The sequence below is a fragment of the Corvus moneduloides genome, chromosome Z (genome assembly GCF_009650955.1).
Source record: "Corvus moneduloides isolate bCorMon1 chromosome Z, bCorMon1.pri, whole genome shotgun sequence".
NCBI classification, from domain to species: domain Eukaryota; kingdom Metazoa; phylum Chordata; class Aves; order Passeriformes; family Corvidae; genus Corvus; species Corvus moneduloides.
The window spans coordinates 37,299,247-37,326,567 of record NC_045511.1 but is presented as its reverse complement, the minus strand read 5'-3'; the positions used below and the strand labels follow the sequence as shown (position 1 = coordinate 37,326,567).

The window sequence follows — 27,321 nt, the reverse complement described above, 5'->3', positions numbered from 1 at the left end:
TGCTGCAGGTAGTTTTCAGTATTTTTCAGTATTTGAACAAGGGTGCAGAAGGCTGCTTTGTAATACCCAGCAAAGCAAAGGCATATGAGATTTTTAAAGTCGACTCCTCTTTGTTAGGTTTTGTGATATTCCTCTATACAGTTTTCATACTTCTTCCCCCATACTCCCTATTATAATTTTTGTAATAAGTTGACCTACATTCCCTTAAGCACCTTTACACATCAAAATGCCTTTACCACTTAAGATTTCATTTCTAATCAACTACTTACTGTAAGAATTTAATTTTAATTCTGTTCTGTGTGGTAACATGGAAAAGACCATTTAACTTGTGCCTTATTGTGACTCAGTTGGTTTGGATTTGAAGTATGCACCTTGTTAAAATACAGACATGAACTTCACAGTAACTGGCAAATTTACAAGGAAGCTATCTTAACTGGAGAAATAAGGGCATCCACTGGCTTACAGACTGGCAATGTGACTTCCTGCAAAAACCAGTATTATGTCAATCACAAGATATGTGTTATGTCCATCAGTACTTTCAGTAGAAGGCAGCAGACGTCTAGAGATGTTCCACAAAGGAAATGCAGTGAGTGTTTTAAATAGGATTGAAATTCTGTAAGTTCTCTTTGCAAAGCCAGAATAGTGTTTTAGCTGTAAATAGCTGTTTTGGCTAAAAAAATCAGTCTGAAGACAATCCATGGTAGTGTCTGAAGGATGAAATGGCAAATGAATTTCCTAGCTCTGCAGATTATACTGCATTAGGATGGGTCACAAGTGTGATTCACATACAAAAAGAATTGACTGAAGTGACATAAAGCAGCAACAAATGAGATTGATGTAAAAATGGTGCAAGATGTTTCCACTGGAATGTATCAGACGAGAAAGTAAAAGAATAAGGATATACAGTAATGTCAGAAGTTCAGCGAAGTAAATGAAGTCTTGACAAAGACAGATGTTGGTTAGGGCATGATATCAATATTGTAGAGATAATTATTCTCTACCCTGCAATCCACTTGATCTGGATTAGGTCAATGAATCTGAGCACTCTGAGGTAGTGCAAACTGCTGATACTTCAAGAAATTCAGATAGATGAAAAGGCATGCTTAAAAAAAGAGTGATACTTTTTCAAATGCTACAGGAAAAATAAAAGGACACCTACAAGACCAACAAGAAGATACTGGATTCTAAATCCAGTAAGTTATATGGTCATACCAAAACACCCTTCAGAGGGACCAGCACCAAATTACCTCTTGCAGATTATAAAACAATTAAGAACTCCATAACTGACAGAACAAGGACAAAGTTGATTATTGGATGGAAATATAAAATAACTGAACTTCTCAGACCCCCAAAGTTAGAAGAAAAGAAAAAGTATATGGAATGAAGTATTTGGGGTAGAAGTTTAAGAAAGTCCATTAAAATATGAAGGAAGTAATTTATGAAGTTTTAGATTGACCTGATCCTTGGCCTTCAGAGTCATACATCTGGCACCACACCTAAAGGACTCTAACAAAATTAATGACATCTTCTGTGAACTCTTTTTTTAGGGATGTTGTTTTCTCCTAAGGATAGGTATTCTCAGTTCACACAAAACAAAGGTCAGCTTGGAGAAGTGCTTTCCAGGAACTGAAAATCTCTCTTCAGATTACACATGTGCATGAATGCAGCCACAAAATGTTGCAAGCAGATTAAAACTGGAAGAGGCATGAGGAATAGAAACAGCAGGCAGAATCCCATCAATTCTGTTTGAACCAAAACTGACATGGTGAAAATTAGGCAAAATGGAGAAAAACCCCAACCAACCAAAAGGAAAACCTGGAAAAATACTACTAATTTTTAGTAAAATATCTATTTCAGGAAAAAGACATTATATTTTAACATGCTATTCAGTAAATCAAAACAAAGTCATGACTAAAAATTCTCTGAATAGAATTTACTGCAGTCTACTGACTATTTCCATTGACAGAGTGAATTTTTCATAACTTTGTTACCTTCGAGGTAACAGGATGAAGAAGGAGAAAGAAGAGCTCTGTGAGGAAACAGCTGCAAAAGAACTTAGAATTTTCAGTGATATTTATAAATCAAGCCACATAACATAAGAAGTAGTTACGTGTCATCTTTTACTCTTCCCAACGAAAATCTCTTCAGCACCTGACAGACTCATTTGAAAGTTTTTCACTATAAGTTTAAGACAAATTCCAGTAAATTGCAACCAATGGAAATAGTTTGGATATTGTTTTAAGTTATGCTCTCAGGCTTATCTTTTATAATGACCTGGGGAGTTGCCACAGGGGGGCATGATCACATGCACATACAAAGATACATAGCAGTAGTCCGGCCATATGCTTCTGGGCCAAAAAGCACTTTCAGTCTTGCATAAATCCATTAGAATTAAAATTTCATTAAGCTTTACCAAACAGGTTTAGTTCAGATTGTCAGCCATACTCTCAGTAAAAAAAACCCCTCATACCAGTATACACATGCATTTTACATGGTTCACCTTTCCACAATCACTGCATTTCAGTTGTCCATTGAATTTCTCCTAGTTTTGACTTCATGCACTGACTGGTATTTGACTTAATGCTGTGAGCAATTTTTCCGTCTCTTACTCCAGGCAGAGGGGATTTCATGTTACCAAAATCCCTCATTTTCAGTAACTCTCATTCACATTAGGAATTACTACATAAAATTTTCAAACTTGAAAGACAGAGCAACATAAATAAATTACCTAAGATGTAAGGTTCCAGATATTCTCAGTACATGACATAAACCATTTAATTGTTTCTCACTTTTCATTGCTAGGAGAAGTTGAACTATGGCAAAGCTCCTGCCAGCACTGGACACAACAGCTCGAAGTATTTCCCTAGAGAACAGTTACAGGATCTGTAAAGAGGATAACTCTCACCTTTTTAAACTGTTTTTTCTTGCAGCAGACCTGGTAGTTCTTTTAGTAATGTCTGTACTGTCAGAAATGCTAGGTTCAGGGGTTTTATTTTTCTGAACACTGGACTGCAGAAATACTCTGTAAAGAGTAGGAAAAAAGAATGATTATCTAATTGGAAAGTTTCTAGAAAACACTGAAAAGAGGGTATTATAGTTGCAGTAAAGCTAACAAGTATCAGCTGGCTTTTCACAAATCCTTCTGAAAAGCAAACTCTTCTGCTGAAACATACCCTTCTCTTTCCTAACATTCCTGTAATAACTAGGGTAATGCAAGTTGTTTTTATTTGGAGCATAGCAGCTTGCTTTGTTGGTTGGTTTTGTCGGGCTTTTTTTGCTTTCAAAGAATGGATCAAGTTAATAGTTTTGAATTTTCTGTTAGGTTTTTGGAAGACAAAAAGATCCAAAATTGCATTTTAAATTATGCTACAAATTAAAAAAATAGATAAAATCTGAAGTATGCAACAAAAGCAAGTATTATTTTCCAGACTGACACAGAATTCCCAGAATAAATTCAGAATAAACCCCAAGTAATTAAATTTGTGAAGGTCTAAGTCTAAATCTCCTTCAATTAACCATGAGATATTCCCTTCAAATAGGAAAATCATTGCAAATACTAGCATTTTGCTCCTAGAGGAAATAACTGAGTTTGAAATACTCAAAACTCAGCTTTACATGCTGGTTGTACACAAATACTTCTCTGAAAGAACCTAGAGCAATATACTGACTATTTCTTAAACAGGCAGATAAATCCTAGTGCTGTTTATGCTGAGAAACAAAGAATTCCACATTGTGAAATGCAAACAACTATTTTTATCCACCAGACAACTGGTTCACAAGAAAATGACGTTTGCTCTCTTCCTAAATACTTGTAGTGAAATTATGATATTGTGGAGACAGAAAGTGACAACTGGTCAATGGAGCCCATGGATATCTATTTAGTGCTTCATTTTATACATCTATTCTCTAGTCGTTCCATCTGTTCCAGCTATGAAAGTATGCACCATTTTAGAGATTCTGAGCTATGAGTAACTTAGCTATTACTGTTCCTTCTCCTGCTATTATAAGACTAATTTTCAGTGGCTTCACTGAATCCAGTTGTATGAGCAGCTTACATTAGACTGGAAATCAAAACCTTCATTAAGTTGTGTAAGTTACAGTCTGGTCAGTTAACACTCTGAAGAAACTATTTTCACAGAATCCTAGATATCAATACTGAATGTTAACTTCTGGAGCAAAATACATGGGGAGAAAATATACACTTACATACTCATGTAACATACTCACCAAAAACAGAAATGAAAAAATCTCCAATGTTTTCATTGTTTTATATGTGTTTGATTTTAGAATTAGAACATCCATTTGAGATAACACAATTTCATCCAAAATATATTCTTTATTCAGTAAAACTGATCAGCAACCTTATTTTTACTATACTCTTCTTGATTAGCAAACAAATGACTACATAACCACAAATTCCAAGAATTTTAAACTACCTGAATAAATCTCTCTTAATAGTTCAGCCTTGCAAAATATTGTCACTTGATTTGCAATGTTCAAACAAAACAGCCAGTTCCTCTGAGCTATCTTAATACAAGGTTTTAACGAAAAGTACTACCAAAATGCAATGCAAATTCTACTGTAAACACAGGTCATTCAAAGTTGAAGGAATTGCTTATACAGGAGGCAGAAAAAACGGCCGCCAGATACCTTCAGCCTCATATCATACTTCTTTAGACAGAACAAATTCTTCTAATCAAAATGTTTTCCTTGCATGCCCAAGGTGAAAACATTTAAAACCTGAAAGCTTACGTTATAGTTTCTACTGTGATTGTAAAACAGTTTTAGCAAGTTCTAATATTATAATTCTTCTTTCGGTGCCACAGTTGTCATAGAGCATGAACAAATTTGGTCTACAACACTTTCAACCAAGCACTAAAAATTACACCAGTGGTGAAAGAAGACTTGCATTATATTCATTATTTGCATTACTTCATTTGTGCTGATAGAAACTTCTGGGAATGAACAGAAAAGTACAAAGTCAGCTTAACCTCATAACATTTAATCACTGAAATATAAACATGAACAAATCACGGCACATACTGGTTTACTACTGCTCATGCAGCCAGAAATACGGAAAAATCATGTTTTCTCCTTAAATACATACATTTGGTGTCTCTCTGCATAAAATGCATGCAAGTGTACATATAAAAGAAAGTGAAAGTTATTGGAATGTAATCTAATGTTTATAATCTTTCTCTCCTAAACACCCTTTTTTTTCTAGACACCAGAAGTTCATAAAAACTGGTCAACATACATGGCGTAAACCCATATACTTATCTAACATGCACTGAAATATGAACCAGCAGTGTGCCCTTGTGACCATGAAGGCCAACGGTGTCCTGGGGTGCATTAGTAAGAACATTGCTAGCAGGTTGAGGGAGCTGATCCTGCCCTTTTACTCAGCCCTGGTGAGGCACACCTAGAGTGCTGTGGCCAGTTCTGAGCTCCTCAGGACAAGAGAGACATGGAGCTCCTTGAGAGAGTCCAGTGGAAGGATATGATGATGTTGAGGGGACTGGACATCCCTCTTATGAGGAAAGGATGAGGGCGCTGGGTCTGTTCAGCCTCCAAAAGAGACGACAGAGGGGACCTAATCAATGTCTGTGAGTATCTGAAGCAATGGTGTCAAGAGCCAAGCTCTGCTCGGTAGTGCTGAGCAACAGGACAAGAGGCACTGGGCACAAACTGAACAGGAAGTTCCACCTGAACATGAGGAACCTGACCTGAACACCTGAACTTCTTTACTGTGCAGGTTACCGAGCACTGGAACAGATTGTCCAGAAAGGCTGTGGAGTCTCCCTTACTGGAGATATTCAAGACCTGCCTGGATACAATCCTGTGGAACGCATTCTAGGATGACTCTGCTTGAGCAGGGAGGTTGGAACAGATGACCCACTGTGGTCCCTTTTCAACACTATCCATTCTGTGATTCTGTGAAGCACTATGAGTTATCAAGATACCATTTTGCACAAACACTTAAATATTCATCTTTTCAACGTATCAAACATAGTCCTTACTTCCCAGAGAATTTGATCTTATCTGTTCAAAACAAAGAAAGAAAATAAAAGAAGTTCTAAATGGAAATGTGACTTATAATAAAAATAGCCACCAGGAAACCAAAACAACCATCAAAACATCCTTGTAAGTTTGCTGTATTTGCCAAAGGGAGATAAGGAGATGCCTTATGGGATCAGTTCAGAGCCAGCTGTTAGCAGAGTAGAACCTTTAACATTGTCTGCTCTTCAGTTGATATGCCATTTTTACATCTCAAATATATACAACTTCACTGGGCTACTCTACAGGAAAGAATAATTGAAATCCCTGTGAACAAAACATTTGCTAAGAGAGACATTCGCTAACAGAGAGATTTTTAAATCAGACTAGAATTCTGGACTTCCAAGGCTCATAGCACCTCAAGGAAAAGAGAGAAGGTTCCATTTATACCACTTTCTGACATGGTGTTGCAAATAAACACCCAGAGCTGTCTTTGAGCCTGACAACTGTCAGCTGAGGACCAGCAACAGTGCTACTACAGCTTTTATTAGAATGCTACTGCATATATGTTAAAGGTGAGAGAAGAAACTAATGTATGGAATTTTGATTCAGCACAATTAGACTAACAGCTTTGCTTGATAGCAGGTTCAACAGATATGTTTTATAATGGATGTGAGATGAGGCCATGGTTCAGGAAAACCTGCCAAAATGTCAGCACGAAAAAAATATCCCAAACTGTATTAAAGAAGTGTAAGATCTCAGGACACCTACCTTACTGCTTTGTAGCTGTTCACATAAAAGAGTATGTCATACAGCATCCAGAAACACCAGCAAACACATCTGATGTACACAAATGGGATACACAAATGCACTCAATGGGATATGATTGAAAAAAACCAAAACAAACAAAAAAGCCAGGCTATAGGATGCTGTAACAGTCACACTATTAAACATACATTTTCATTGTAAGAATTTTTCATCTCTGGTTCATCTGTAATGGAAACATCACTTGGTAGCTCTGATCTTAAATACACACAACAAATAACAGACTAGTTTATACAATGCTTCCTTATTCAAGCTAATACCTTGGTCTTTAAACAAATCAAAACCTGTTTAAATGGAGCAGTGTTCGGTTCAGTAGCAGCATCTTTTAAATAACTCACAACCTTTTCTCACCATTTAACTCAGTGCAAGGGTGAAACATAGGCACACCACCAGGACACAAAAGCCCAAACTCCACAACCCAAGACAAAATCCACAAAACTTGAAGTGCAAGCAATATAATACATATTGGGGAGAAATCAATCGACACAACAAGCTTTTTTAAAATACATGATTACAGTATCCTAAGGAAGATACTGTAAGGAGGATAAAGAAAAGAGAGGTTACACAGGTGCATGTCTTCTCTGTCGGCAAAAGCCATTTTAGTCTTGCCAACCAGTCTAGGCAACCTCTATTACAAGATCTGCTAAGTACAATACTGCTTTCTCCTTCATCATCTCATGATTTTTAAGAAAATAGACCTGAGACCTCTACCACTCTTCCAAGTCATCAACAGGTAAGTGACTGATAACTTCAGGATACAGGGCTTCAGCCAACACAACTGCCAGGCTATCCCAGAGAGATCCATAATCCTTAGTGGTAGTTTGAGCTCTTAAAACACGAGACATTAGCTGCAGAATGGAGAGAAAGTTAGGCAAGCTTTTAAGAAAAGCCTAAGTGTTTTCTCTCCCTATACTTAAACCAACATCGTATGATTGTTAATCTTGAAAACCAAGCAATAGCACCAGGAACTGGAAATTCCCAGTAAATGGGAATAATCAAATTGCTTGCATCACATCTACCAACATCAAACAGTCTTTTTTCCTCTAGCAAGGAAAAAGTGTTTTTAGTTTTTATACAGAACACAGAAACAATAAGAGAAAGAAAGGATGATAGTTGACTGAAATTGATCTTACAGTACAGCAAAACAAAGCACCGATTGTTTAATCTCTTTAACCTGTGCTTTAAGTTTAGCTTTTTAGTATGTGTTCAGAAATCTGAAGTCTGACTTCTAGAGACCACTGAGAACAGAAATAGTCCTACATTCAGTGTAAAACTTTGAAAATATGCCTCTCACATTATTTGGAATAATGCCTCTCAAGTATGTTATTTGAAAAAGTTAGGAGAAAAGAATTAAGTTGAAGTGATCTTTATTTCTTGATCATTTTTTCCCCAAAAGAACAGATTAAGATGACCTCAGCAAAGGCTAACTGAATAACTAAGCTGTCCAAAGTCCCCCAGTTCTCATTCTATAGTTATTCGGTCACTTATGTTAGAGAAAGAGTTTCATGCTTTTTAAGAAGTGCAGACAAAAAGTTGCAAGGCCAAAAGTACAGATGACAGAAAATCTCAACCTTCGTGTCTGTCAGGAGAGAATGCTGATTCTTACTCAGTACTCTGGTGTAAAAGACTTTCTGACCATTTCTTCTCCTTGAGAGCACTAAGGTTTCACCCCAAGTAACCATTTTACTTGGAGGGTGGTGATGACAGAGGAGCTTCAGGGAGACTCAGAAGGAAGCAAAAAGTTCATTTGGATTTCCTGACAGATCTGCGTGCTGTTGAAATTTTTGTTTGACCAAAGGATGTAAGTTGTCATTTGATGAAAAGACTGCACCTTTTAAGTAGAAGCAAGGCACAGAAATCACTGTAGCTATTCTGATGAAAGCAGAGTGAAGAAAGAGTGAAAACTGTACTCAGGGAACTGATATGCTATTAATGTTTTCTCAGCTGCTGAATCCAAGTTGTCAGAATGAATGAATGTAAGTAATCTCCTAAAGCTCTATAAAACATAATTATGAACAAAAGAGGACGAAACCAGATTGTCTGGGTAAACAAGTGATCCTTGACCTAACACTGCAACCTGTCCCATCTTCTGCTATGTTAAAAAGGTAAAAAGAAGTCCTGTTTTATGCCATGGCATATAATGTTTGATCTCTTCATAGAAACAAAGATCTACTGACATTTCTACCAAATTCCAGTTCTTGGCATTTCATGGGAATAAAATCATGTGTTGGGAAACTAGCCTACTTTGCAAGTTCATGAACTTCAAAGTAAAACTGAAGCTAACATCTGCATCTGCAATATGCAAAGGATAGGATCATATTTTAAAGCAGTACTTTTTCCTTCTTACAGATAATTTTGCTTATGTACTTTTGCTTATCTGCAGAGAAGAAAAGCTTCAAAACTAAAAGTTATTCTAAGAGCTCTTTGCATTTGTATATTGCATGCCAGCCATAAAAATCACTCAATTATTCCAAATATTATACACAAAAAATAACAAAGCCAGAGCAGTGAAATTTACCCTTGCAACAAAGCCAGTAAGAAACATGACATGAAAACATGCATTTATGAGACATACTAGACAGAAAGGTGTGAGATATTATAGAGAAATGGAATGGGACACTTACACAGTGGCTCTCTCTCAGGGGGTCCTGATGGTTACTATGTTCTTAAACCATCTAGACAGAATAGCAGGCTGGGCAGAAGGGAGCCACATACAATCCACCAGATGACAATGCTACACAGTGTAGACACCAGCATAGCTAGGAGCCATCTAAAAGGGATTGGAGGGGGAGGTAGAGATGAAAAAAAAAAATCAAAAGCAAAAGCTATTGGTGTATTTTAAGCTTGTTTCAAGTTCTTCAAAAGGATACTGTTCTATAACCTTTGCCATGCATTTCTTACTTTCTATGACTAATAATCCATGAAGCCATAAATTGCCAAATGTAGTACCCATGTGCTGGTGGAAATCAAAGCAAATTTTCTGAAATCCTCACCAAAGTCACCTATTTCAAAGAAAGTCTGTATCACTCTTGGAAATAAGTGCACGCAGGAGCAATACATCTCTGACCACTTGCTGCCATCTCTTACACAGTTGGATCAGCCTGTATTCACACATCCTACTTCACAATCATACATTTTGATCCTAAAACATTAGATCAGAGACAGGTAAGTTTGCAGAAACAAACAACCAGATGATGGGGTGTATTATCTTCCTGTGTAAGAAGCAAAAGCCAATTCATAATCCTTTGCTACAGGTGCAGAATATTGCTTATTAGAACATATATAAAACATCCAGTCATGAAAGCATAAAGAATTCATACAGCCAACTTCAATAAACACTCTATACAAATCCCTTGTGACTTAAAAGTAAATAATGCCTCAGTTTTCAAAGACTAACTGTCCAAGCTTCTGGTGCTCTTACTTTGCTCCCCCCCACTTCTTTTTTCCTCTGAAATAAAACTACTTAGAAGATTTAGAAGCTTCTGGTTTTTTGCTTAGATAAAAGTAATCAATTTTACTGCAAGACTAATTATTTTAACAGACAACTGAAAAGGAAAGAGACTAACACCTCTTGTAGCAGAAAAAACTTCTGACTCATGTAAGGCAGCCAAATATTTCTTGCAATAAAACAACAGTAACACAAAGAATGTATGAATTTACACATTCATTTTTCACCATATTATTTCAGTACAAGTTGCAAACCATAAAAATAACTCAGGGGAACAGAAGGAGGTAAATTGAAACTCCTTGAGTCACAATGCACAATGTAAAAAGCAGCTATAAGCTCCAGGTAAATTATTTTAATTCTACACAAGTACCAGCTAACTAGTTTTAACTAGAGCAGACATGTTGCAGAATATTTCATGAGTGGAATAATATTTTAACAGTAGATAGGTCTTCTGTTAAGAAGATATTAACACAATGGCTCTGAATAGGTTGTCACAGTCTACAATCATCGCATGGAATATACAATAAGTGTGTGGCAATTAAGTACTTGACCACTAAGGCACTTCTGTGCCTTAATCTGCAAGGTCGTTTTTTTTTTTACTGTGCTATTTGAGGTAACTGAGGTGATGCGTTTTGGCATTTTTTAAATGTCAGCTGGGCACAGGCTTTGTTCCAAATATGTTGTATCTTACATGGCTGCCTGTGTAAATGATAAGCATGAACAAAAGAGAGAATTTTAAAACAAAAGCAGAAATCACACATAGCAATGTGTGAAGGTTTCCAAAGTCATGTTCCTTTATCTTCACCATATTTTTGCTATATACTTCTCACTTTTTCTAAAAGTCTGATGACAGCAGTGATCTTAAAAAAGAAGAAGAAAAAGAAAATAAAAATGCCAGCAGGTAGCACCATCATCTCCTACAGAATGACAACACAACAAAAGTCAAGTTGACTGTGGTCTGTGACTTCGGTGATGTGTCATTTGCAAAAACCTGACAGCTAGGGGTCACCATTTCTTTCCTAGCAATCTAATGAGATCCAGCTAAGTTTTGCGAGTGTTGCATTGTCTTGCAGTTTACTTAAGGGCAGACAGAAATTTTTTGTACCTACAGTTGGTACAAGCTACAACAGATGCAAACTTGCTTTTACAGGTGGTGTTTCAGGACTTGTCTAAAATAAAGATTACCAGTTTCCCTGACAGAAGTGCACTTCTTTGAATTTTTTTACTGAAACTGTTACTAGTCTGCCTTCCAGATTCACCAGACATTACCACAAAGCCCACAGGATTTAGGGAAAGTTCTTTTCCAAGGAAGAGAAAATGAAAGGAAGCTAAAAATCCTTCTTTCAACTCTTTTTAGGTAGCTGACTTTACTTCAAACACCAGCATGTATCTTACTTGATCCAATCAAACAAGACCATACAGTCATAGTCCTTCATTTTTATACTACCATAGGAAAGACAAGAGAATGTTTGTGATTAAACTAAAAGTAAAGCATTCAGAAGTACTACAGGAGCTTGTAAAGTGCAGAATACCAGCATTAAAAACTATACAGAAAACCAGAAATTCAGTCATGCAGCTCTTTAATGAAGTTCTCCTGCCTCCTCAGCACTCACCAAGTCTTCAGAGAAACGGTGAATCTCATGTTTGTTTTAAGGGAGTAAAAGCAGCATTGGTAACAAACCTTTGGGGGCAACGGGAAGTATTCATGAAGAGGATAAAAGTGTTTCTGGCATTTTATATATTCAGAAACTGACTTACGCTAGTGGAGATGCAGCTGGAGCTTTTGCTTGCCTTTTGCTTTTCAGAGCACGAAGCTTATCCCCTTGTGTTAGACAGTTTGTTTCATCATCATCACTGTACTGGATAAGTGGAGGGGGGAAAGGATAAATCAAGATTAAAATAAAGACACTTTGATATTTAAGAATTAACTTTATTTTAAAGCTTAAAATTAGAATTATCTCAACAGGATAAGGTCAAAGGAAATTCATTTGCATAAATACAGTTCTGTTCCTTCCAGTTTCCTGTTTGCTGCTTTTGAAGCTGTAAACCATTAAGTGGTGTCATGAATTACATGCATCAGAGTATTGTCTACTTTTAAAACACTGGAAACAATACTTGATCAAATCTTTGCTTAGGTACAGTATAATCTTCACTAAATACAGGATTTCCCTCCTTCACTTGCTTTTTTAAAACAGCAGTACCGTCTTTTTCAAAAAGCACCATCAAAAGGTATTACAGAAGCTGCAATTACTTAGCAACTAAAACGAGGTTAAAAAAAACCAACAAACCCTTTTATCCCTTCCCTTTAAATACACACAGTGAAGCAACAGACAATCCAAAATGAAACCAGTGTTTTTGATTGCAGATTGTGAGTACCTTTTTCTATTATTGACCTAATTACAAAAGACTACAGCATGATGATGCTCCTATTTCACCTGTGTTCTGAACTCCATTTTTCATAATTGCTGTCCATACTTTTTCCCCCCATATCCCTTTATACAAAAAGGGTGAACATAAAAAAAAATCTGATTAACAAAGTTTTAGTGTACCCACAGGTTTGTTCAAAACCTGTGAGATTTTCAACAGTTCCAACTTTTACAAGAGCACAATATTTGGATGGTTACCAGTTCAATGTCCTTTTGGATGGTTCTCCTGTTTCTTGTGTTATTAATTGAAATATCATCTACTCCTGACAGAATTCTTGTTACAGCAATTTTATGGTTTCGTTTCAACTTTGCACGGAAAATATCCCCTTCTGTCCAAAGTTCTGCCTGTTTGCTATCATAACATGGAAAAAAAGGCCCAAAACACAACAAATTAACACTGAAGATTGTTAAGTGTACAATAGAAGAAGAAGAAAAAGACATCTAGATTTATTTTTGGCAATAATTTACACTCAATCTACTTACTCCATCAGGAAATGCTGTTGTGGTCCAATCACAGAACCAGGTCTATTTATTCTGATCCAGGCAATAGTTTCAGCAGCTGTCATCTGATAATGCTTCATGATGTAACAGGCAATAAGTGTGCCGGTTCGTCCAAGACCAGCTGTGTAAGACAAAAGAATGACTTCTTTTATATATCCGTCTTCATCTGGAATCTGCTGTAACTACAGACACTGCTACGTGGACAAGTGCCTAATTTATCAAAACAAACCTGTACTTACCAAATTTAGTAAGGGAAACTTACCCTTCGATCTTTAACATACAAGGTTACTAACACACTCATTATGGTTTTTTTGAGTGAGGTAACCTTCCAAAGCCAGCAACTTTACAAATATTCGTAAGTTTAGTTCATCTTTATTTACCTATCTATCTATGAATATGCATGAAGGTATGAGAATGTTTTTATGCATGGAATAAAACACGTGACCTTTTTCAGAATTGTCACAGCACCTTCTTGCAAACTAATCATACATTGCACTGAAACCAGCTGTTCTTCCAGACTCTCCTCTAATTAATCTCTTTAATTCCCAATAAAAAGACAAATTTTGCAATAAGCAAGTCTGGGCACTAGCTAGTACAGGCAGAAACTACTCCAGCATGAGAAACCTTATCTATAATGGCCCCCAAAACAGTTCTATTTATCTGGGGAAACATGAGAAGCAAAGGACAGCTCCAGCTAAGTGGCTTCTCTCCTCAATCACTTGCTGTGAATGCAAATCCACACCACCTTCCCTCACTTAACAATTGACTGATCAACACCAGTGTAAAATCTTCTATATAAAACAACAGCCAAGACAACCACACAGGACTTTCCATGACTTGCCCAGCTTTAAGAACAGGCTGCAGCATTCTACACTTCCTCAAGAGTAAGAGCAGGCTAGACACCATTAGTATGACATCTATCAAAGAATAACTTAATTTGAGTGAAAACAAAGCACTTGTTATCACTGATACTCAATATTCTGGCATAACCAATGAAGTGATATGCCTGAATTTATCACCTCAGTGAAGAATAAGAGCATGCACTTGTTTCCCCACAGTCAAGATGCTGGTTTTAACAATTCTTTCACTTTCCAGTACAATTCTGTTAAATGCAGCAAATGGATGGCAGATCCAGGAACAAAAATGCAGTCTTTCCAGGTCCAAAGCAAACAGGTTAAGAAAAGGCCTGTCTCCTTCAATCACAGAGTTATCAGGTACACTAGTGATGCAAAGATGTAGAGAAGAAATGCCTGATAGACTATTAAAGATGGTGTGGGATGGGAAACATACTGCCTCTAGAACCACAGAAAACTGAATAACTATACTAGCTGCCTTGGGCATGCTCTTAAAATCTCTGCAGTCTAAATCTGAAAGAATGGACATTCAGAGCATGCCCAAGCTAGTATAAAGAACTTCTGAGGGATGAAGATTTTGGTGGTTGTAGAAGAACACTCATATATTTTGAGGAATCTCCCCAAAATGCTGCACTGTTTTCAAAAGTTAATTATTTGGTATATTTAAACATGTATTTTCAGAGAGAACTCGACAGGACTTCAAACGCCTGCCCAAAGCATCCTTTGAAAGTGCTAACACTTTCTAACAGAAAGAGCTATTACTATTGGAAATCTCACTTTCCCCAGTCCCATTTTGGGAATGGCTGGGAAGATTTTTCTGAAACTTAAATAAATTAGAATATGAAGTGCTGAACAGAACCATAGAAAGAATTTGAATGGAAATGTTGCAGTTTGGCAGAGATGTTAATAGCCATATTGTAGAATTATACTGCAAAATACCTCAGGAACTGTAATTATACACATCACTTGTAATATAAATTGGTTTTTACACCATACCTTTGCAATGAACGGCTATTACTCCTTCAGCATTTTCACAAATATTTAGAAATCTTTTAACTATAGTATCACTAGGTGTGCTTCCATCAGCAAAGAAGAGATCAAAATGCTCAAATCCAGCATCTGTAAATCGTTTGGCATCATACAGTTTTTTGTTGAGGCGTATTATAGTGGTGACCTTATGCTGCCTGAAGTATGGGAAATAAGCTTCTGGAGCATGGTGGGGATAGCCTATTTGAGAACAGAACATAAAAAAAAAAGAGAGTAAGGCTCAAACTGCAGAAACAAAAAAAGACTAAAAAACAAGATATGAAAACACTTTCAAAATAGAGACAACATAAAGAAATAGAATAACTGAAAATGGAATTTTAACACAATCACCTAGGTCAGATACAATTAAACCAAGCATTAAAATTTTACTGCCAGTGTTCTTATAAAAGGAAAAGAGCTAGGGAAAAAACACACTGTTTGAGGAACAGTTTTTACAGCTTGTTCTTACTGATAACAATCAACTAAGAAAGCAGTGGGCTTGTATCCCCCACCTCCTTTTTTAAGCATACCATTTTCAATTTTACTTCTTGAATGAGGTCCACTGAAGGCAATGAATTTGTTTGGTATTATCCAGTTAAAATCTCCATTTTCTGCTCTCTGTCAAGAGAAAATGCTTGGTTTATCATTATCCCTGTATTTTCAGGTTTTTCCTTATTGTTTCAAAATACACGCTAGATAGAATTGATGTACAATTTTTTCAAAGGAAGTTGTGTTAGTTGACTGCTTTCTTTTTCATCATGAGGACAACAGATGCTCTCAACCTCACTTTTTTCCATGTTTCTGTCTTTCTAAATCAGTTTTAGAACAACACAACTGATGCCCTTCAGATGAAAGGCAACTTCCAATTTTTAAATTTTTATAGGCTTCTAAATTATGGCCTTGGTCTCACCTCTGTTTACAAATTACATAATGACTTTTTAAGTTCTATGAACATTTAATTTTCTCTTTACAGATATCTGGCAGCTTTGCATTTCTGAGACTGCATACAGTCAAGAGCTGTAGTCCAACATTGTCACAATAATTTCCTATGTCCCAAAGTGAATTTTATGTGCTTGGAGTTTCCCAGCCCTGTTTTGTTCTTTACCTCAAAGAGTGTTATTACATCTTTCCCGTGTGTTCTCAAATACATACTTTGATTGTTCTCTAGCATTCAGTTAGACTTGAGCTTGTATGCCCTTTAGTTGTTCATCAAGAGTGCTCAAGAGTATCCAGGGTTTAAATAATAATGGAAATCCCCATTTTTTTCCATTTTGGTTTCTGCTTTCCCCCATGTTTGAGCATAATTACGCTTTAATCTGAATTTTAGTATTCTCTCTCTGACCATGCACCTTTATTTAACTATCATAGCTTAAAGACACAAAACAGAAGTGGAACTTAATACTACAAAAGAACAGCACAAATTATAAGCAATTGTTTTAGCATTAGTAACAGCAAGCAAATCAAAAGATTGACACTGAACACTTACTTCATAATGCTCATATTCATTTACATCAAACGTACTAAAATCCAGGAAACCATACTGCAAAGCCTAAAATTCAGAACACAGCTCTTAACAGAGATGCCTCTTCAATGAGGACAGTTTATAATTCTTTTTGGTTCCATAAAGTCCCTTAATACACACTCTCCTCTTTCTTCATACAATTTAAGAAATACAGATCAACTCAGTCTTGGTTCAAAACAGGTTTGTAAATTTCAATATAAGTGAAGTCAGATGAGTAAATTGACTTTTTTTGTTTCCACTGAATCACTATGAAAATCCCAGATTACTGAAGCATTTGATCTTTTTATTACTGCTAGGTGCACAAAATAAAAAGAACCAGCAAAAAAAATCTATTGAAGCTATGAGTAGATTCTAAAGACTACATTCAAGAACTGCAAATATTTTTTGTGCATAAATGCTATTTGTTAGTATCTTCATTGATTTCAAATTGTTTGCAGTCACAAAGTCCTAAGTAGATATTACTGTGAGTCCATGATGTCCCATAATTAGCCACAACCATAATAATTAACACTGTATAAAAAATGTAATCATTTGGGTAACTAACAGCTTATCCACTTGTTAGAACAGGAAACACAAACACAGATAAGTCCCACATCTACAGATATTAAAAATACTACATTCTAATTTTCTCTTTTACTATGTAATCTTTTGTAGCTTTTCTTGCCGTTCACCAGCAAGAATAGCAATGCACCAGTCTTGGAATACAAGTAGCCAATTTCAAAACACCCGAAAAAGCTGATAGATCTTCAAAAAGCTGACTTAACCAGTAAAAACATCAGTATTTGGTAGAGATAGCCATAATACAAAAGACCATAGTACAGTAGAGTGCTGCAGAATTCCCCATTTCACTATTCATACAGAATAAAAAAAATGTGTTTTAATTCCCCTATCCTTCAATGTTGCATTACTTCACCACTATATTGCTATAAAAACTAGATTATGGTAATTTGTTGTTAAAAAAAGAAGCACCTACCTCCTAACATTTGTTTATCATTATCCCTGTAGATAGAAATTTGTATTTCTATTACTAAAGCAAAACTTGAAATCATTAGCATGTGTTGCAAATGCCTGAAGTGTATAGCAAGCCCATTCAAAACCACTTTCAAAGGCTATGTTCAGCCTAATACATAACACCAGGGGGTATATAATAAACCTAACACACAACTTTTAGGATTAGAGGTGAATTACTGTCCTGAAAGATTACATAAGTAAAACGCAAACTCTGTCTTTAACATCTTAACTATTTGATTGTATAAGGTATTAGTTGATTTCTGTGGATGCTGTACCTACTTTTGTTACAATGCACAATGCACAGTAAACCAGGCAACAATCAGCAAATCTGCCTCTTCACAGCTCTAATTGGATACTAGCTTCCTAAGCCCTCTTTTTCCGATGGGCAATATTTAGCTAACCTTTTGAAATACGAAAAATACTAGTTTGCTGACCTTGTTTATTGCATGAAAACAGTCCAGTAATGTCAGATGAAAACTGCAAGTACCAAAGGAAGCATCCCTGTAAGATATGATGACCAAGACAGTAATTATTGCATTTTAATCCAAGTGAAAGCAATTGAAGATACTTCTCTAAAACTGTTTAAAAATTACTTTAAGATAATGATTATTACATGGAAGTAATTATGTCAAATGATTAATTCCTTTCCTGTACCTTGAATCTTACAAGAATAACAAAACATAAAATAAGTTATGTTAACAGATACAACAGTAAGATTACTCTAACTACAGTTTTGGTAAAGCTGAAATGTTCAATTTCTGACATGGACTGCTAGGATAAACATTTGAGTAAATATAATAAAATATTTTCCTTAAGATGCATAAATAGTTTATGCTTAAACAAGAGGAGAAACTGATTTCATTAAAACCCCTTCTTTCAGTTACAAGTTTTTTAATTCTGCTGATCCAGGAATTGCATGTTCTTAGTCGGTGACCATTATCAAATTCCATAAGCATCACAGAGTAAGCATTCTAGAGGAATACTACAGTCAAGTAAATAAATAAAACTGAATCTACATCAGAGAATATTATGCCTTGGCAAAATACCTTGAGACCATGTAGCCCTTATCAGCAGAGAATTGCTAATGTTTCTAGTAAGTAAAAAAATGTTCATATTATAAAACTGAGAGGAGGGAGAACTTTTGAAGAACCTGGAGGGCTGTCTCTAGTATTTTTTTATATCCTTTCCATCCTCATGAATCAGTGTGAAAAGGGGCAGAAATTAGCAGGGCACAGAAATATAGAATCTTATTCAAGTAAGAGAAAGGACACATAAAGGTGACATTGTAGCAGCTGGTGTCTCTAAGACCACCTGATGAGAAAGAAAAAAAAGGATGAAGCCTTCTACAGACAGACAAAAGCAGCCTCACATTCTCAGGCCATGGTCCTCAAAGGGAATTGCAACCTCTGGTATCTATTGGAGGGATAGCACAGTAGGGCACAGGCAATGCAGAAGGTTGCTGGAATGCACTGATGACAACTTTCCACTTGTCAAATGTGTGCAGCAATCTGCAGAAGCTGTCTTGTGCATAAGTAATGCTATTAAGTATTACGAGCCCTTTGTGCTGAATGACAGATATTTTGGTATGTTTAACTATCAGCTACTGGCACAAAATCATTCTGCCACGTGAGAAGCAATGTAGATCAAAAAGCTCAATGAGTGGATAAAAAACACTGTGGCTGCTTCACTTTCTGCTTGTACACTTCAGTACCAGCTGGTAACACCTCTGATTCACTGAATACCTGAAGTTCAGGCAGGGAGTGTGTCCCAAAACTTCAGCACAAAAAAACCCCAACCAACCAACCAAAACCAAAAACCAACCAAACAAAACTAAAATAAACCCCACAAAAAAAAAAACCAACCAAAAAACCCCCAAACAAACAAACACTCCCAAAACAAAACCAACACCCCCCCCCCCCAAAAAAAAAACCAACACAGCAAAAATTAGTACTGAAAAATGTTACATCCTTCTTCAAAATATCAAGGTACAGAAAGTTCTATCAACCTGTTATTTACCTGAAAGGAAGATATGAAACACTTCCTGACAATATAAGCCTGTACACATCTTCTGGGGATTCTCTCAAGTATATTATCTATTTTTGGAGAAAGACAGAAAAGGAAAAAGATTATTTTAAGACAGGTTTCAATAATTTCAAGTCACTTGTATATTACAGAAGGCATAATTAATTATCACAGAACGCAAAAGTGCTGGAAAAGAGTGGCACCAAGAACGAATGTTTGCAAGTGTGCAACAATAAAACTAACATAAACAATAAAAAATCCTGTCAATCTAAAGAAATACATATTTTAAAACTAACTTTATAGATTCGTGCAGAAGTTGTTCAGCTACAGGCTACAGTGAAAAGGCTTCTGTTCATCTGGATTCTTACATTTCAGCTTGGCCAGTTTGTAGATTTTTTTTTTAATTAAGCTTTTAAGATGTAAATCAAAACATGAAAACCCGCAGATATATCAGCAAAGCTATGAATCATCTGGTACACAAACTGTCTGTACACTCAGCAGACAAGACTGTTATTTATGTATGTTTTGATCTTCCTACATCAGAACATTTACATTAATCCAAATTCTGTACTTCCTCCTTTGCACTGCTGAGGCAATATCCAGTAACTAAATCCAGATGCGATAAACTAAAAGAAAACAAAAAATTAAAAAATAAAAAAATTAAAAGAAATCTGTAGCTTCAGAAGCAAAATCCTATGACCAGAATGAATTGAACTTTCTACTGTCAAAAACACTCAGAAAAGAATTCACAAAGGACCAACTTACGAGAAATATCCATATGGTCTTCCATCACAACATGTCTGATCACTCTTGGATAGCCTTTAACACTAAGGTCTCCTTAAAGAATACCTAAAAGTCCTCTTTTTTGCATATCTCTTCTTCAAATACCATCAAACACCATCCCCAGCATGGCCAGGAGGTAACAACTGTTAATAACAAGCTGTCATTAACAGGTCAATATTCAGTAATTTCAAGTTAATACTTTTTCTTTGAAATTGCTTTAACACCCTACAGAAAGTTGGGGTTTTATCATTAATGTTCAGTAAAATTTTTTATTTCTTTTATGCTAACAACGTTTTCTCTTAGAGTTATTTGAAAGTAAAAATCCTCATGTATTAATTAATTATCCCCCAAAAACCAAGGCATGGCATATTTACTTTCTGTTGCTTTGGACATTTTTTCTTTTAAAAGTTGGCATTGCTTTTCAAATTTCTTTGATGCTGCTGCAAAGCCAGTTTGAACAAATGGTTTAACATACCATAAACATCCTCCCTCCACACAAAAGAGTTAGAAAAAAAACAAGAGTTAGAACAGATGTTGCTAAAAAAACCCAACAAACAAACCCAGCTTGAAATATAACCTAAACAGACAGCTAAAACAGACATGGCCAACAGGTGACCCCTTTGATTTTCCTGATTCAATTAGTGTGTTAAGCATTTTCTGAGCATTCTTCCTTTGAAATTGGCAGTAGGAAACAAAAAAATAAATCTTTCTTGATAAATAGCTAAGTAGTGAAAACTGCATGTTTTGTGTGTGTGCTTTCACTGCGGAGAGATAAGTGACTTCTGCATTTATATGTGCAAGTATACACCCAAAACAGAAAAGATACTTTAAAAGCCTCCCCAAGTATCATTGAATAACTTATCCTCAGATGGCAGAGTTCATTTTCTATTCTGCAAGCATTCACTGCCTAATTTGGATGTAAAGGTTATCTTCCATGAAATTTCAAACTGAGTGCTTTGATACAGTCCTAATTTGCATCTTGCAGCACAGTGAACACATATTGCTAGCAGCCATATGAATCAAGCACTTCTTTTTTATCAGGAAGAGAGCCCTGTCCCTGAAAAACTTACAAACCCAAGATGTAAAATGGAATTAGCAAACAGATGGTAATTAGACAGAGTTTGTAGCCAGAAATGAGTCACCTGCAAAAAACTTGGGATTACAGAATCACAGAATCAATTAGGCTGGAAAGGATCTCTGAGATCATCCTAGTCCAACCTTTGACCAAACACCACCATGCCAACTAGACCATGGCACTGGGTACCACATCCAGTCCTTAAACACCTTGTCCACCATCTCCCTGGGCAGCTCATTACAATGTTTAATCAATTCATTACCCTTCCTTGTGAAGAAATTCCTCCCACTGTCCAACCAGCCTTAAGTGCTATCACACTGTGTAGTATACAAAGAGTACTAATTGTACCACAGGCAAATAGAAATGCAACTAATACTAGCTAATTTTGTAAGCACATGTAGCTCAGAAATGCCAAGGATTTCTCCCATACCTCAGCTGAGCTTTTACCAGTTTCTTAAAGAAAACAAGACTGAATGCAGAAGCATTTGTTTACAAGTCTAACAGCTGCAGGCGACAAGTTTTTTCCATTCCACAGTGTTGTATTAAAGTAAGTCTAAATAATGTCAGAGTATACTGAAACATGTTAGTTCTTAGGCACAGATCCCACTTCTGAAATTACATTACCAGTGAAATTGCTAGAAACACCTTTTTAACACACATACATATGTGTATGGACTTTTCTTAACACAGCTATATATGAACACTTGCTAAGTACAAGGACATTTTGAAAAACCAATCTGATTTTGGAAATCAAAAATACAACTTGTATTGTACAACTGAAGCAAAATACAGCATATTTACCGGAGAAGGAAACTTACTCTGAAACAGAGATCCTGCTACACACTCAGCTGTGACACTATGACACACAAAAGACACAACAAGTGAACAATTGCAAGAGACAGCTGTTGATGAAATGGTGTACTCAGTGAAAAGTGTTTGCAAAAAAATTAGGTTATTATGAGAATAGCTGGATGAGTGCAATGGTGTAGAGTGCTTTGAAGGTGAAGAATGACATTCATGCACAATGGGAAAGACGATAAACAGATAATTACTTCACAAGGAAAGCACCCTGGCAGTAACACAACACAAGAAGCTGTGATAGTCAAAGTGGAGACAGGACCAGTTTCTGTCACAGCTTAAGGGAGTACCCACCTAGAAATCCTAGATGTAAGCAAGGCTGGATGAAGGCTGAACATGGGTGAGGCCTGCTTTTAGGTTGGGGTGAACCAAATTCCAGGTATGGAAACAGGTAAGACTGAAGCAGCAAAGCTCAGAGAAGCAACAGATGTCAAGGCAGCAGAGGCCACACATCTGCATTAGGAAATGGTCTGCACCAAAAGAATTGCATCAGTAGACAGAGAGCCAGCATTGAAGATCTGACATCTGTATTACATACTTTCAGCAGCTTTTAAGCTTAACAGCTGGGTTTAGTCTGGTCCTGTGGACAGAATGCCCATTACCTGTTGAGATTGCTCCTACTTAGTTCCATGAAGTGAACCAAAATGCACTAGTCAGCATTTAAGGAAAGATTCACTTAAAAAAATATTTCTGACACATCTATATAAAACTACATACAATATTGTTTCTGACCTGGAGAAGGCCAGTGAAGACTTAAAGATGAACAGTTTCATTGGAATGATGGGGATGAACAAAGGACTAAAGAAAGCAAATAAATGGGAAAGAGAAAGTAGCAGTGATCAAAGACCTGTAGCAGACAGAAGTGTTGAAAAAGAGAAGGACTTTCTAAGGCAGAAAGCAGAACTGAAGTTTCAGAAAAGAAGAGAAAGGAAAAGTTGATCTGATGAATAGAGAAACAAAGATATATTTGTAAATTAGTGAGGTACGTAGTGGGGCAAGGAGAGGAAATGAGAGAAGACACACTCCAGAAATCAAAATATACAACAGCTGAAACTAATTTGTCCAGATGCTGATTACAATTTATGTTTCTGCTGTGCTTTCTAAGATAATGAAAACTTTCACAAATAAAGTTGTTTTCTTAGGTTAATGCCAGTAAAGCAACAAACAAAAGTGACTATTAAAAATATAAAAATATTAAAATAAATTTCAAGCAATGATATTAGCTCTTATTTAGCAGAAGCAGGCATTCTCTGGGATAATTTTTATCCATTTTTGTATATACAAATGAAGAAATGACTATCAGAATTTTAAAATGATTTCCCAGGGGGCTCCTTTCCTGCAGATCAGGGAAATATTTGAAGAAAAAAAAAAAAAAAAAAGAAGGCCTTCTTTCAAAAAAACTTACTCAATGCAGCATGCATCCACACGTTCAGCTTTTAGAATTTTCCTACAGTCACATGCAAGTGCAGATACGAGTATACATACATATCTATACACACAAATATAAACTCTTAAAATCTTTTAGATATCTTCTACTTATGTACATCTCAGGAGAATTGTTGCTATAAGGAATTGATATCTTTCAAGTCAAATATATAATTTTATCACAATCTGCAATCATTTGTATACAGATAATTTAGAAATTTGGTTTTTTTACGCATACAAAAAAATATCCTCCTGAACTTCAAAATATAGCCAGGAATTTGCTATTAGCAGTTGAACCACTAACATTGCTCCAATCATCCTTTTCATTTAGGACATCTGTTTCTAATTAAGGAACTACAGGCACCTCTGTGAATGGTCAAGATCCATCCAAGTATTGAACACTGGGAAAGGTGCACTCAAGCACTCCTCCTGCCAACACTGCTGTGCAGTCAAACAGCTGCGTTAAAGGTCACTCAATGAAATACAACCGTTTGCAGGATTAGGCAACCCATTCTTTATTTGTGAGCATTTAAAATCAACCAGAGAATGAGAGCTTTTAGCAAGCCTTGTTTTCTTCTGATTCATTAGTGCTTTCAATTCAGCCTTATTTTTCAAGCAACCATTTCCTAGACCAGAGTTATAATCATTGGAACAGTATTCACAATAGGATGCAAAGTATTCCTGGTAGAAAGGGAAATGAGCCTCTGGTTAAAAAAGGCATCTTAACTTTCAATACATGGCATTGCCAAGTTAAATAATGATGTTGCATACAAGAAAAAAAGTGTTTAGTAAAAATAATCTATGACATAACTTGTTGCTCTTTCAGGAAAATTAAATAGGCTATTGAAGTAAACTTTACTGTTAGAAACTATATCAACTCAAGTCCGTAAACAGCACTTTAAATTCATGCCTATGATATGAATCTACACATACCTGCACATATCTATGATGTGCTCAATATAACCATGTTTATCCACCTGTTCACCCTCAACTGAAAAATCTACTTAAGGCTGCCACCTAAATCATACATTTTACCAACCATGCTGACTTAAAAGCCAGAAAATAACAAGATAATTAATTTTAAACTGCTTACAAGCAACTTTTATGTGATACAACTATGTTCCAGAAATGTCACTCACCAAAGACAGCTTGGACTGCTGTAAACAGCAAATAATTAAATCCACCCATTCTGAACGAATGCAAGTAACTGCTGCATGTGACCAGACTCAAACACAAGCTCATGCAGTTGTTACAACTTTAAAGTATTAAATATGTGACTTCATGAAAACCACCATTGGATATACTAGTCATTTAGTAGATTAAATTTCTAGCAATATTCCTAAGGAAAAAATGTTAGATGTTGCAAAATTAAAATAGAAATTTATTAGAATAGTAAGTTTCCTGTATGGATTTGTGTTGTAGTGAAGAAATGCATGCGGCCAACAGCTTCTTCATTAGCAGAAACATAGTCATTAAGTGGATAAAAGTGACAGAGAATGAATAACTGCCTGTCTCTGGCAACTCTCTTTGTTCATCATAAACAAAACCAAGAAACTTCCAACTACCTTTAAACAACAGAGAGAAAGTATAAAAAAACCCTGAACTGACTGGGCTGGGCACATTACTACTTCATGACAGGTAAGAAAGCAACCTAAGACTATAGAGGACCTCCAAAAGAACAAGCCTTCTTGTCCTACGGAGACAAGCAGTTTTCTAGGAACATCCTGGAATATAACCTAGTACAAACAGCAGGAAAGGCTGCCGCTGTGAAGACTAATCACAATTTCCCAAATACATTTCAGAGAAGGTAGCTTTTTAGAGGACACAAACTCAGAGAGAGACAAGATTCCAGGCAACTTTTGCTTAAATGAAAGGTCACTACTTTGTCCATCTTGTCTTTGCCACTTGCTCGTCAAGCACCTCTCACCAAAACACAGCTGACGGTAAACATGGTTTACCCACTCTAAATTTGAGCACTGCCACAGTTACCCATTCACCCAGCCTGGATCACTAGACAGGTTTATCTCAGGCTCAGCCAGAGATAATTCTGCAAGTGTCACAGTAAGAACAGAGCAGTTCAACATCACACCAGTGGGTGCCAATTGATTCTCCAACCTCCAGCTTCTACCCAGAGTTAGGCCCACAACTAGGAAGGACACTAACATATTGAAAAGGCAAAAAACCAATACTATGGATTAGAATGGATGAAGGAAACGCTGCTTACCCTGAAGAAAGAAGATGAGAAAATAGACAAAGTACAGAGATGAGTCCTGGAGAAGGTGACCTGAATTACAGCAGTTCATGGGGCGGTGCCCTGGGAGGGTCACCCTCCAAGTACATAATTAGTGCCAGGCCTGAGAAAAAAAACACTGTTACTAAGTTAATGTAGCCAAGGGGAGAGGGGGGAGCTTGGGAACTGGGTGGACAGGGCACAGAGGGTACATTTTCTTTCGTAATATAGAAGGAGCAATGATGGAAGAAGCAGACTTTCCTCACCCACAGCCAAGTCCTGGTGAAAATCAAGAGAAGCCACTGTAGATATCAACTCAGAAGATCACTGCTGGTTTGGTAGTGTGGTAAGGCCTGAACAGTGCAGATAGCTTTCAAGGAAAAGATTTTTCTTTAAAAGGTGAAGAACAAAAGCTTCCCCCCCCCCTCCCTTCTTTCCCTTTTCCCCCTCCACCCCAAAAAAAGTGTAAACATTCAACCCCAACACACTGAATTCTGGCTACCCTTTGTGTGGCTGAATGTGCCAAATTTTCGCTAATCTACACAGAAGAATATTATTCCCACTATGTCTGTAAAAATGTAGAAACAAAATAGCAAATTAAAATAGATGAAAGATGAACAATAAAGGGATTAAGGTCTAAATAGTTGAGAATTACTGTAAAAAATTAATATTTTATTCTAAAACTGCATATACAACAGTGTATTTGTAAACTTAGTTCTTCACTCTTAAGGCCATGTTATACTGAAGAGCTTGAGTTAGGCTGTGCTGTCACATCAAAGTACACCTGGAAGGAAGCAGCAGATGCAGGAGAGGGGAGAAAGAAGTGTGTAGTCTGGAGAGTTCATAAACTATCTCCACTGAAGAGGAAAGAAAGACAAGTTAGATGAAGGGAAGTGGGGGAAACATTAAAACACATCAGCTGTGAAGAAAAGACTGAGAACAGACTTTGCTTGAAAACAAGGACACTAACAGCTGCCCTTACCACACCACAGTTAATGAAGACTTTCATAATTGCCTTAGTAGTCCAAATGAGCATATCCCCACATGATACATGTACACACATATACATTTGAACAAAAGATGACGAATGAGAAATCATGCTAATATATCCCAATTCCTTTAAGCAGAAGTTACAATATTCTGTTTAAGAATACAAATTGAAGGTCAACAAGCCTTTGAAAAGACATGCTCAGAAGCTGAATGTTTATGAGGACACAGAAGTCTAAGAAGAGAACTAGCCATATACAGTTCATTACAGTTTTATAGTTTAAATGTAACTGTGTTTAGAAAAAATAACAAAACCAGAAATCACGCAGAC

At 36.4% G+C, this 27,321-nt stretch overlaps 1 protein-coding gene across 7 annotated transcripts in view; it reads right to left on the bottom strand.

The window, feature by feature from the left end:
• The window catches only part of CDC14B (cell division cycle 14B), a 43,810-nt gene that overhangs the window by 2,456 nt on the left and 14,033 nt on the right, over positions 1-27,321 (bottom strand). For 2 of the 7 annotated variants that reach the window (XM_032096083.1, XM_032096090.1), the window contains exons 5-13: positions 19,627-19,703; positions 18,045-18,111; positions 16,564-16,626; positions 15,608-15,695; positions 15,048-15,278; positions 13,180-13,318; positions 12,895-13,048; positions 12,029-12,129; positions 2,906-3,022 (exon numbers count right to left, since the gene is read on the bottom strand). In XM_032096083.1, the coding sequence (XP_031951974.1) occupies positions 2,906-3,022; positions 12,029-12,129; positions 12,895-13,048; positions 13,180-13,318; positions 15,048-15,278; positions 15,608-15,695; positions 16,564-16,626; positions 18,045-18,111; positions 19,627-19,703 (1,037 nt within the window). The other 5 variants (XM_032096085.1, XM_032096084.1, XM_032096087.1 and 2 more) reach the window with 5 other exon arrangements.